At 36.3% G+C, this 13,621-nt stretch overlaps 1 protein-coding gene across 2 annotated transcripts in view; it reads right to left on the reverse strand.

Moving 5' to 3' along the window:
* Positions 1 to 1,097: 1,097 nt before the first annotated feature.
* The window catches only part of TNS4 (tensin 4), a 41,110-nt gene continuing 28,586 nt past the window's right edge, over positions 1,098 to 13,621 (reverse strand). For both annotated transcript variants that reach the window (XM_087947983.1, XM_087947981.1), the window contains exons 10-13: positions 11,932 to 12,100; positions 9,822 to 9,890; positions 6,742 to 6,768; positions 1,098 to 5,940 (exon numbers count right to left, since the gene is read on the reverse strand). In XM_087947983.1, the coding sequence (XP_087804109.1) occupies positions 5,814 to 5,940; positions 6,742 to 6,768; positions 9,822 to 9,890; positions 11,932 to 12,100 (392 nt within the window). In that variant the 3' untranslated portion in view covers positions 1,098 to 5,813. The remainder of the gene's footprint in view (positions 5,941 to 6,741; positions 6,769 to 9,821; positions 9,891 to 11,931; positions 12,101 to 13,621) is intronic.

The raw sequence follows: 13,621 nt of genomic DNA on the forward strand, positions 1-13,621 counted from the left end.
TGTATATACTACTATATATCTGTTTTATAGTTCTCAATTTATGAGTAGTTATTTCTAAATTGAACTAAGATTAGAGCAGTTTTATATAAACATGTCTCCTTCCTTTGTGGCTGAATTTCACTGAAACCTGAATATAGATGATAATTCCCTTCTTCTGCAAATTTGGAAGAAGGGTCAAGAAAAAGGAATTCTAATTCAAGTCATAAAAAAGACCAAAATGGAAGTCAGGGAAAAGAGCCAATCTAGAAAATTGATTTTATTGATATCCGGGATATCCACCTCATCTCTTCATAGCTCTCTTTTACCATTATAAATGTGTTTTAATGAGGTGGAGTTATCATAAATGCAAGTAAATTAAAAAGCAGAGCTTTGTTAATGGCTTTCCAGGTTTCCTCAGAGAAATAGATTGTAATCTGCCAGGAAAAAAATAGCAAACTTGAACATTAGCAAGAGATATTATTTTAATCAAAACCGGACTGCATTTAGCAGAAACTTAAATCCCTGTTAAATGTTCTGCCTAGCGAGTAAAAGGAGGTTAGAGCAGAAATCTAACTCATTGGCACCCTCTGCAGCACAAGAGTAATAAATTTAGTTTCTTAGCAGGAAGTTGTGATCTAATTCTAAATCAATAGCTTTAATAAAGGAAAGAAGAAAAAGCTATGGAGTTATCAGAGCAGTTTTATATAAGCATATGTCCTTCCTTTGTGGCTGAAATTTTATTAACTTGTTACTCTATAAAATTTTTGTCATCAATGAAGCAAGGAAACAATTCCTTCCTTCTCATTAAATTATTGCCACTTTCAATGAAGTTTATTGACTAGTAACAAAGAGTTAATTGCATCTGACTTCAGGACACAAATGGATGAAATCCGCTCAGGAAATGTAACCCAGCCAAGCTGGTTTATAGGACATAAAATTAAGGCATGTCCTGTTCCATTTTCAATTTATGTGTTGCAGCTTCTAAGCAGTTAAAGAATAGTTTTAGAAGGATTTTTGTAATATAAAGAAGTCTTCATTTTATTGATAGCTGACAAACTAACTCCAGATGGGCTGATAAAACATACAAAACAGAAAAGCATAACAGGAAACTCAGAAAATTATAGCTCATTCTGAATACTTTATTGGTTCATATATTTGTTTATTTTCCCAGAAGAAACAAATGACTTTCATATTGGTGCCAAGGAAACAACACTGACGAGTTCATGAAGTCACTGGCAGTTGGGCTCGAGGGAAAAATGTATTTATTCAGTTTATTTTAAAAAAAAATCCTGGCTTTCATTAAGGGCAATGCATAATGAAACACAAACACATCCCCTATGCATAAAGTGAAATAATAAATCAATTTAACAAAGCAATTTAAAATCAGCAGAGATTAAAACAAGCACCACCAGAAAAATCCTAATATATGAGGGAGATATGCAACATCAGAACAAGATGACGTCTTAGAGCAGGGCTGTCAAACTCGTGGCTCACAGGCCGGATGTGTCACATGCTGGCCACACCTGATTTAGCAAAGAGGGAAAAAGTCCCGATACATCATGTGACACTGCCATGATGATGCGAATTTGGCAACTCTGTCTTAGAGGATAAAAAGGGAATTTGCCTAGTACCCCAAAGATAACAAAATTGAGATAGCAGACATTTCTTGTAGAGCATGTTTTACAGCTGAGAAAAAGGAGCACAAGGTGATCAATGAAAAGTTCTCTCCTCCTAAAGAAGCTACTGTACTACTTGAGCATGCAGTGGTGTTCAGAAGAAGCCCTCCATAAAAATCTCAGACATATATGGAAAGAGGCTCTCCTTCCTCCATTTGTCCTAGACCATGACATTTTGTCACCTGAAGCAGTATGAACTGGGCATAAAAATAATTGAGCTGGGCGGCATCAGAGCTACTGTGGTTTGAATGAAAGGAGTCTTCTAAAGACTTCAGGAGCAGCCATGGAGGGCATTTGCATGGTGGTGGTCATGGAAAAGTTAAGATGGCAGGTGCATGATCAGAAATTAATCTAAACTGAGCTGAACATGGTTCATTGAAGCCATCATACCTCATGCGCAACCGTAATATGCTTTCCTTAACTTTACCTTGCATTTGTAAATTTATTTTCCTTAATTCAATGAAGCAAGAGTCAATGTAATTAATAGGTTTTGGCCAAAGATATTAATGATCTTCTAAAGTCAGAGAGAACTGATGGTCAAGCACAATTCATAAAAAAGTACATCCTATAATTGGGAAACAAGCAAAGCAGGAAAAGGCATTCACCACCTCTCCCATTGCTCCAGTTGTCATGTTTTTGAAATCGGAAAGATCTTCTGAGTGGACTTCAACAGAGTTGAGTTTATTCTCAATTTTAATTTAACTCAATTTGAGGTTATTTAGCCTTGGAGTCCTAGTGGATGATCACTTAAATATGAGCCAGGAGTGTATGGCAGCCGCTGAAAAAGCTAATACAATCCTTGGTTGTATAAAAGAGGCATAGAATCAAAATCATCTGAAGTATTAGTACTACTTTACAAAGCCTTACTAAGGCCATGTCAGGAATACTGCATGCAGTTTTGGTCACATTACAAAAAAGATATTGAGACTTTAGAAAAAGTGCAAACAAGAGCAAGATGATTAAAGATCTGGAGATAAAAACATATGAAGAACATTGCAGGGTTTGGCTAGTCTAGAGAAAAGAAAGACATTCCAGCATTTGAGAGGCTGCATGAAGAGGAGGGGATCAATTTATTTTCCAAAGCACCTGAGGGCAGGAGAAGAAACAATGGATGGAAACTAATCAAGGAGAGAAGCAATCTGGTATTAAAGAGAAACTTCCTAACTGTGAGGACAATTAACCAGTGGATCAGCTTGCCTTCAGAAGTTGTGGATGCTTCATCACTGGAGATTTTAAAAAAGACACTGGACAGTCACTTATCTGAAATGGTGTACGGTTTCCTGCTTGAGCAGGAAGCTGGACTAGAAGACCTCTAAGGTCCCTTCCAGCTGTATTCTGATTGATAACTATGGCTTACCAGAGTAGAAAGCTGGCCACACTTTGACTGGCCACAACCATTGAGGCAACCTTTTCTGAACAAATCACTTTCCTGTACAGTAATTTTGGGTTAGGTTTAAATATAACCCCCAACTCAAAAAGATTGCTTGCCCCTGGCTTAATGCCTGTGAGAACCCAGTCAGAAAGGTTCCTGAATTATGCTTGGTGTTTGTATGATTTGTCAACTTTGCCACTTGTGGGTTATTGAGCAAAACCCCCATTTAAGCAGGATATGGAAGACTGGATTTCAGTGACAGGAAGTCAGTCTTATTCAGTATTGAAAAAAGCTTTTTAAGGACAAGAATAGTTTGACAGTAAAAAGAAGCAGGCTTTCCTTTATTGGCAGCTAGACAGCTCTCTGTTTGGGATATTTTAATTTCAATTCTCACACTGATCAGGATGGCCTCTTGCACCTTTATGAACTAAATATAGAACTAAATGTGACCCTAGTCAGCTCTTTATTGAAGTAATTCATACACAGTGTATTAGCTTAAGAGTTAAAAAGTGCTCCAAGCCCCAGAAATGCTTGAGCCTCTAATGGCAATCATACAATATCCGCAAGTTGTAAAAAGTCTCCTATAGGACAGCTTTTCTTAACCTCATGCCACTTTTTCAATCAATACATAGGTAGTCCTCGACTTACGATCACAATTGAGCCGAAGATTTATGCTGTGAGACATTTGTTAAGTGAGTTTTGCCCCATTTCCCCCCACTGCTGTTATGTGAATTACTGCAGTCATTAACCTAGTAGCACAGGTTGTTAAGTGGAATCTACCTTCCCCATTGACTTTGGTTGTGAAGAGGTCACAAAAAGGGATCCCATGATCCCAAGATGCTGTCAGAAGTATGAGTCACTTGCCAAATGACTGAATTTTGATCACGTGACCATGGGGATGCTGCAATGGTTGTAAGTGTGAAAAATGGTCATAAGTCACTTTTTCAATGCTGTTGTAACTTCAAATGGTCACTAAATGGTCAACTGTTGTAAGTTGAGGACTACCTATACTGGACCAACTCCTATATTAGCTGGTGATTATTGACTTTTGGAGTCTAACTCATGAAGATGCTTTGCCTGATGTAAATCAATTATAGCAAGTTCCAATCAGGATGGAAAGAAGTGATAAACTCTACATTCATGCTTTTCTTAATACTTAATTCTTTCATTGCATCCTATTTGCTTATAATTCTCTAATTCATTACTGAGACCAATGGCCATGTAAAAGGGAGTATATGTGAAAAACACCAAAAACTGAAGCAATAAGAAAAGGCTGAGTATTTTTGTATAATGATGGAAATAACTTTCTGATGACAAAACAACAACAAAAAGGATGTTGAAACCTTGGGTATTTAAAGACTTCCTTACAAAGTAGGGAAACAAGCTTGAAGAGTTGTTTCATTCATTAACGACAAAGTCAGAGTAGGTATTGCCATGACAGATTCCTGCTTTGGATTTTTTAAGGGTAAAGTTACATGTTTGTTACATTTCAATTTTATTTCAGCACAAAGTAGCTTGCAAATTTAGTTTATTGGACTGCCCCACTGGCCATTACAATAAATGAAGAAATGAAACATAATATACTGTATATAAAAAAGGCATTGAAATGGTGTCAATAATCTATTACATCATTATCAGCAATCTTATTCCCAGTACTTGAGTTATTACCAAAAAAAGCAACATCAATTGTAAAAAGTATCCTTTCCAATAAGACTGATAGGTTTTTGAGAAAACAGAAGATCAGAAAATATAATGCTAGTCTATCTGCAGATAGGACAGAGCATGCTTCTGGTTCTCTGTTGTTCTCTATTCTATTGTAACAGAGGGAGAAGATATTAAATAGCCTGATTATTGTTTCACATTGATCAATCCCCTGCCAGCAATTATTTTTTTGTCTGGAGAATATGAAGATTGATACCAACAATCTTAATTGGTATTCTATATAAAGCACAACAAATAATGTTCATTCTGCGCCAACTCAGAAAGCTCAAACTGCCCAAGGAGCTGCTGATTCAGTTCTACAGAGGAATTATCGAGTCTATCATCTGCACCTCTATAACTGTCTGGTTTGGTTCTGCAACCCAACAGGACAGACAAAGACTTCAGAGGATAATTAGGACTGCAGAAAAAAAAAATTACTATCCACCTGCCTTCCATTGAGGAACTGTATATTGCACGAGTCAAAAAGAGGGCTGTGAAAATATTTACAGACCCCTCACATCCCGGACATAAACTGTTTCAACTCCTTCCCTCAAAATGACGCTATAGAGCACTGCACACCAGAACAAGAGCACAAGAACAGTTTTCCCCCGAAAGCCATCACTCTGCTAAACAAATAATTCCCTCAACACTGTTCAACTATTTACAAAGTGTGCACTACTATTACTATTAATCTTCTCATCACTCATCCCCTCCCATCCCCTCCCACTTGCGATTGTAGGAGTGTAACTTTGTTGCTTGTATCCTTACTATTTATATTGACTGTTTCCTAGTATGATTTGATTGTTGATTGTACCCTATGACTATCATTAAGTGTTGTACGTTATGATTCTTGATTCTTAACAAATGTACCTTTTCTTTATGTATACTGAGAGTATTTACACCAAGACAAATTCCTTGTGTGTCCAATCACACTTCGCCAATAAAGTATTCTATTCTATTCTATTGATGAAAACCAATCCACAGCCTCAAAATACAACCCAGCAGCTTGAAGAGGTAACATTGTTTGGCACACTGCACAAGGCAAAGAATTTGCTAGAAACAGACATTTCAGTAGTGTGGCAGCCTTAGAAATCAAGAAGTTTCTGGATAAAGTCAACTACGTGAGAAGCTGGATGCACAGCATCATATTCTGCAAAGAGGTGGCAAATATTCTCGGAATCAGCTGGGATCTTAGAAACAACACCAAAGATCCTATGGTGGAAGACAGACAGGAAGCAGTGTTTAAAATAACAGATTTACCATTTTATAGTCATGACTAATGATGATGAAACGGCTTTGATAAGACTGTGGAGAAGGTTTTATATTGCACTATTTTTCTTTTACATCATGCATTTAGCTTCTGGTATTCTACAGGAGGGGCCGGATGCTATGAAAGGCATTTTAATCCTTTGTTCAAATAGCATCTAGCCTGGGCTTGAAATTTCTAAGGAATAGGAAGAGGCAATACCCAAACTGACTCACTGATCTTATGCACTCAATTTTCCTCTTTCCTTTCATTGATTCATCATGTAAGTCATTTAAGAAGCATCAGAGTGCAACAATAAAGATTAAAGCTTAGACCCAAAATTAATTGAAAGTATAAGTACAAAATGGGATGTGAGATGTGATGTTAATCAAGTACGTACAAGCAACTCCTTTGAAATTAATGGAATTTATATTTAAGTAGTAAACATTATTAGAATCTAGATATTGATTCAACAAGGCATTTAGACAACTTCAATGCCTTTAAACTCTATTTGTGGAATTGTTTTTTTTTCTTTTTAACCTTTGCTTGGCCAATACCTTAAAGAAACCCCTGACTAACATCTAATACAGGAAAGACTGTGGAAAGGATATGAGTAAAAAAAGTTAAGTCAGTAGCTATGTCTATACAAGCAAAGACCCACTCCCTTATCTAATCTGCCTTACATCTGCAATATATAAAAAAGGGAATGGGCTTTGATTGTGCAGTCAAGGCCACCACTTTTGATTTATACCATTCATATAACTTACCTTGAAGTTTTGGAAAACTTTTGCCACCTTAAAATGAAAAAGAGATATTAAATTTAATAAACATGAACTCATACCATTTTCTTAATGTGACTTCAAAGAAACAATTAAATTTATATAAGAATAAAAGCTTAGCTTCTGTTGCTGAAGCTTGGTGAAAAGAAATGGAATAAGGAGAAACATAGGTGATATTTCCAGGTTTTGAACTTTTTTAAAAAAATCATACATTCATACTGAGACAATTCTGTTCTGTACATTTTGACCTTTTCCCTGCAATTTTGATGTTACGTTGCATTAAAAAAATAAATGCATATTCAGAGTAGCTTTTTAACCCCTCTCAGCATTCAGTTTTTTTTTTTTTTTACTGTAACTCACAAAAAGAGAATCTGGAGTAGATAATGATTTAAGTTTCTTTCATATAAACCTCTTCAAGCTGAAATTGATACGATGGGTTCAGTCATCCCAAAGGCAAGAGGCAACTGGACTGTCTGTTTTTTTTTCTTTAAAATGTTTCACTTTTCATCTAAAAAGCTTTGTTAGTTTTTTTAAATGCAGATAGCCTGCTGAATCTAGTCCTGATCTGTTTGTTCTCCTTCAGGACTAGATTCAGCAGGTCATCTGCATTTAAAAGACACAGGCCACTCTTTTGAAGACAGCAAAGTCCACAGAGAGGACAGATGGTTTGACAGAGGGGTCAAAGAGGCCATCTATGTCAAAACTGAACAGCCCTTTCTCAACAGAGGGGGTGAGATACGACATCATCTATCTCCAATCTACGAAACAGTTCCAAGAAGGCTCCACACCCATTTGTACCACTCAGGTGACTGCAGCTGACCTTAACAACTTGCTTAAAGAATGCAAACGACCAGCTGTCTGCAAGCAGCATAAATCCTTCCATTGCCCACCATCAGAGCTGAAGAATCTTTTTGGACAAGAAGCGAAATAAAAACCAGAAAATCCAGTTGCCTCTTGAAAAAGCACATTTGGGACAACCATGTCCTAGGTGACTGAGAATTTCCATAGACATGGGTTTAGTCAGTTATTGAAGAATGCAGATAATATTATTACCAAATCATTGAAACTATTTTCTTTGTTTGAAATTTTTAAAGGGTTTGATTTAAATGTACTATTTTGGATTAGCAAATGCCACTGATGTGTATCTCATACAGGCAATGTTGCTCATTACTGCCATCTTGGCAATAAAATATAGTTACTAATCTTGTTGCTTTTGAATAGAACTGCCATAATGTACTTGCTGTAGCTTTTTTCTTCCCCATCATTCTACTATGATCCAACCCAACTACAATTAAGTTTCATGCTTTGATTCATGCCATTACTATAGATCTCTTCCCCAAAACAGTGAATAATACCTATTAAATTTCTCTTTTTTCCAGAAAGTAGATTCCAATTCACTAAGGACTTGCAATTATATTTCATTATTACTCAGACACTTGTTTTTATCAAGCGACAAGCACCCAGAGATTTACTGTAGAAAAAAAACCCCTTTTAAAGCTACACCATATTGCTTGAGTTCCAGACATGCCATTAAGGCCTCAGTTCTGTTGTTATGTTGACAAAACAATTCATTGGGAACTATTTCCAGGTGCGGGCAAACGATAAAGTGGGTTGCTGGGAAATAGTCCCACTTAAAAATAACAGATAATATCATTATCCTTCCAAAGACCATATATGTGTGGGAAGAAAAGAACTACCTTTGATAAAATATTTTACATACATAACTAAAACAAAACAGGAGGGAAAAAATCATGGGGACCTAAAGATTCTTCAACATTCTGAAGCTTTTACAGTACTCCAGAATCAGTATCTTTACTGCTGTTTTCTGGGTTCAACAATAGAATCAAACACTGGATTGGCTGCAGTATATTTGACACCCACAAAAAACAAGTCATTAAAAAAAAGTATCCAGCTTTATGGAGTTTGTTGCTGGCCTGTGTTTGTATAGTCTAAGAAAACTAGGTTTATTGTTGGTAACAAACCCTTATAGGTTTTTTTTTTGCATGAAGCAGAAAAAAATGAACTTATAATTTATGGCTTTGAGGATTAGAAAAAATAGATAATATAAAAAAACTTTCTTTTTTATTATCATAGAGTAAAAATGTACTTGTATTTGTTGCAAAGAAAATCTGAAGCTCTACTTTCTATTTCTTTTTGCTTTATCTTTTTTCCTATTTTCCTTTTTTCTTTACTTGATAGTAGTTCTTGCTAGTTTTTATCTTTTATTCAAAAATTTTAATAAAAATTATAAATAAGTAAATATTTGAATAATAAAATTTTTACAAAATTACAGGTAGTCCTCGACTTACAACAGTTCATTTAGTGAATGTTCAAAGTTACACCGGCACTAAAAAAGTGACATAACCGTTTTTCTCAGTTACAACCTTTGCTACATTCCCATGATCATGTAATCAAAATTCAGATGCTTGGCAGCTGGTTCATATTTATGACACAATTACCTTTTGTGACCTTCTTACCAGCAAAGTCAATGGGGAAGTGAGATAACTTAACATTTATCAACTACAGTGATTTACTTAACAATTGTGGCAAAAAAGGTCATAAAATGTGGCAAAACTCACCTAATAAATGTCTCACTTAACAACAGAAATTTTGGACTCAATTATGGTTGTAAGTTGAGGACTACCTATATTTCAGTATTTGTGAGAACTTTTGATTTCCCTTACATCTTAATCCCTGGATATTAGCCGTATGAGGAGAAGGCCTTTCAAGGGAATAATAAATTAGCAGCTCAGCAGCTTCCCAAGACTGAAATCATTTTTATTTTTGCATACAATTAAATAAGTGCATATAACATGAAATAAGGACATGAATGGGCTGCATTATGCAATCCATTTTATAATTTCCCTTCTGGTGAAGGGTTTTTCTTTTTATAAGGGCTTGCTACAGCTCAGGGTATGGCAATGATTAAACGTCATTCTTTGTTCCTTGTCCTTAGTTTTTCTTGTGTATAATATCTTGAAATTCCTTTGAGAATATGTCTTAAAATAGCCTGAAAATTGGTTCAACCTTCAATACTTGCTATAAGATTTAAGCTGAAGAGTACTCACTTTCGATTTTCAGGATCCATGTCACAGAAACTGATGGTAGCCAATGGATAGTGCCGTCTGAAAAAGATCCTGTAGCAAAGGGATGTTTGTGTGTGTAGAAAGTAATGAAGAGATTCAAAGAATATAGAACATGTTTGTATTCCCACTTGTAAGAACTATCATGCCATCTAATAGTGAAATGACCCCAGTCAATGCTTTTCAGGCTAAGGGCTGATATGACCTCTGAATATTATATTGGATGCACATATTAAAAATGTATGCAATTAGTTAAGAAGATAAGAGAAAATTACATGCTGAAAATAATAAATCAATGAATGAATTCAATAAAAACAATACTTAACTCTACCTCAACAATCTCACTTAATTTAAAGTGTCATATACGTGTAATAATCCAGGTATGGACTTATAAAACAGCAACCTTAATTGTTGTAATTTAGCTCCAGTTGTGTAATTTAGCTCCATTGTGAAATCATGGGATATAACACCAATCATCTTAATCTAGCTTTAAGATAAAGGAGATTAAGTTGTTCAAAGTGTTTGTTATTTCATAGGAATTTTTTTTTCTGCTTATCAGACTGTGCTGGATTCAGTGTGAATGACTCATGATTTAATTCACTGAAATAAAATAAATAGCTTATTATTTATTTATGATGAATTGTCCCATTGATTTCAATAGAAATAAAACATGACTAATTTCTTTATTCAAGACTGTAGTCTGTATAAGTTAAACCAAATCCAAAATGCCATAATAGCATGACACATAAAGTTGATCACTGACTCAGGCAGACGTTGTGTTCAAACATACTGCCAAGCCAAAAATTTTAAGTTATGAATTGCTAAATAATTCATAGTGGCCTATTTCATATGCAACGTGAAAACAGATAATGGCTGGGCTCACATGCTGCACTAAAGTAAACAAATCACATTTAAGTTAATGTGGTATGTGAATCAGTCCCCAAAACTTTATTTATATTGTGATAGGAGCTGGAATTATAAAGGAGCAGCTTTCCACCTAATGTTTTGGATGCAATGGACTAACCTGGCCATTTCACAGTGGAAAATACACAAAAGTAAAGGAAAAGGTAAAGGTTTCCCCTGTCCAATTATGTCTGACTCTAGGTGCTGGTGCTCCTCTTCATTTCTTAGCTGAGGTAGCCAGTGTTGTCTGAAGACATTTCCATGATCATGTGGCCAGCACAATTACCGTATTTATCGGCGTATAACACGCACTTTTTCCCCCTGAAAATAGGGCAAATGATGTATGCGTGTTATACGCCGATATAATGTTAGAAGCCTTCGGTGAATGCTGCTGGGATCGGGGATCAAGGACACAAATGAAAGAAGGGGAGGAGGAAGAAACCGAAGCCTGTCCTTCTCTCTGGGTCAGCTCTCTCAGTCGCTCTCTCGCTCCTCCACCAGCACAGGAAGAAACTGCTTCAAAAGAAGCGGGAGTTTTTCCTGTCGCCGCGCCCGTTTCTCCCCCACCCCGTCCGCCCGCCCGCCCGCCCGCCCGCAGTGCTCGTTCTGCCTGCCTGCCTGCCTTCGTTAATGGTTGAATCGGAACAGCGGCTGAGTAAAGAGGCGAATAGTTATTATTCTCAGCCGAAGCTGCTCCCAAACAACCAGAAACTAAGGCAGGCAGGCAGGCAGGCAGAATGGGACACTGTGGATTGAAGCGCGCGCGCGGGTGGGAGTGGGGGTGAAATTTCCCTCTTAAAATGAAGATGCGTGTTATACGCCTGTGCGTGTTATACGCCGATAAATACGGTATACATCAAGGCACACAGAACAATGCTACCTTCCCACCAAAGTGGTACCTATTTATCTACTTGTATTTGCATGCCTTTGAACTGCTAGGTGGGCAGGAGATGGGATGAGTAATGGGAGCTCACCCCATTGCATGGCGCTCAGGTCTCAAACCCAGGTTGTTAGTTTTCCAGTTGACCAGCTCAGGGTCTTTAACATCTGAGCCATCGCACCACCACACAAAAGTATATCTACTTTTTTCCTACACATTTTTTAAAAATATGCCATCTTTTCCATTTGAAGATTTATCCTGATGGAATTGGCTATAGAAAATGGCTCCCTGCCCTCAGGGCATCTTTCTTACTTTCTCTGGATATCAGTCAAAGTTATTCCTATGGCAGTAACTTTGAAGTGGACAATGGTGGGTGTCGGCAATATCTCTTGTTCCAAAGTGGAGGATACAGCTTTCTGAACTGCAGCTTTGCCAGTGAGGGTTTCCATAGTCACCGAGTGCAGATACAAGAGATTACATACTATAAGACAAAAGGTCAAAAAAGAAGAAAAAAGTTATCTCTGGTGTCTATCATTGAGAATTTTTTTTAAAAAAATGAAACATTTTCAAAAATATGGAAGAAACTAAAGGTTCTGAGACATTAACATAAGTCTATTTCTACACTAAGATTGCACAGTATATTTTAAAAATACAGTAAAACTTGTGAAAAAACTGAAGGCAGGCTGGAGATTTGTTTGCTTAATCAAAGAAATTCACATCTTACCACATTGGATAGAATGAAGCTTTATTTGAAACTGTGATTGTGATAGCCTTTAAAAAAAAAACCCATCCCAAATCATTTTTTTTAAACTAAGGAGAGAACAGAGGAGAAGATACTGGGTTTCAATGGGCTAATCAAGAATATGTGTTTCAGGAGTGGACTGCTAATTAACATTCTTTGTGATCATATTGTAATATTTTTGGCTTCTCATAAAAGCACCTGAAAAGTCTGGAACTTAGCAATGGTTACAGATCTTGAGCTCCTTTCTGCTTCATCTTTCCATAGTTTTTAAAAATGTTTATATTTTCTTCTTAATTGCAGTTAAATATAAACACTGAATTGCAGCACTATCTGAACATTACTAACAGTGATATGAAAAAATATAATGGAAACAAAACATTTACATATAAAACCTAGCAGTGTTTATTTTCTCATTTTTTTAACCCCGTTCACAAAAATAATTATGAGCTTTTGCAAAAAAAAAACCAAAAAAACAAACAAACCCATCAACAACCTTGAAACACTGAATGATAATCAAAATATGCTCCTCTGCTACAATCCCTCACTTGTCAGAATTTATCTCTTGATCATTTGAACAAGGAAGCAGCCTCAGAAAGCTTCTGCGGTAAGTGAGAGTAGATAATAATTTGTATTAGTTACAAATCTGATGTCCTTTGTTGTAGTTATGAATTCTCACAAGATGCTACAATGGCACTTAGGGGATGCCCCCATGGCTGCGAGAAGTTTTGAGAAGTTAGATAACAAAACAAGAGCGTGTGACAGAAATACCAAAAAAAGCCAAACAAGAAATCTAGAACAAATCAAGACATTACAACTGCAGAAAGGGAGATGGAAAGAAACACAGCGAGAAGAAACAAAATATTGTTAAAGGACATGAGCTTTGCAATTCCTATTGCTGATTCGTATGTTACCTCTCCTTGAAAGCATCGTTTATTACATGCCTGATTTCTGTACAGGTTAGCCTTTGACTTACAAGAATTCATTTATTATCATTCAAAGTTACAACAGCAGTGAAAAAAGTGACTTATAACTGTTTTTCACATTTATGAGCTTTGCAGCATTTCCAGGGTCACATGACCACAATTCCGATGCTTGGCAACTGGTTCATATTTATGATGATTGCAGTGTCTCTGGGGATCACGTGATCACCTTTTGTGACCTTCTGACAAGCAAAGCCAATGGGCAAGCCAGATTCACTTAACAACAGTGTTAGTAACTTAATAACTGCAATGATTCACTTAACAACTATGATAAGAAAGG

This window comes from Notechis scutatus, chromosome Z (genome assembly GCF_049901735.1).
Source record: "Notechis scutatus isolate UNSWTSFEM ecotype Mainland chromosome Z, rNotScu1.2, whole genome shotgun sequence".
NCBI lineage: Eukaryota > Metazoa > Chordata > Lepidosauria > Squamata > Elapidae > Notechis > Notechis scutatus.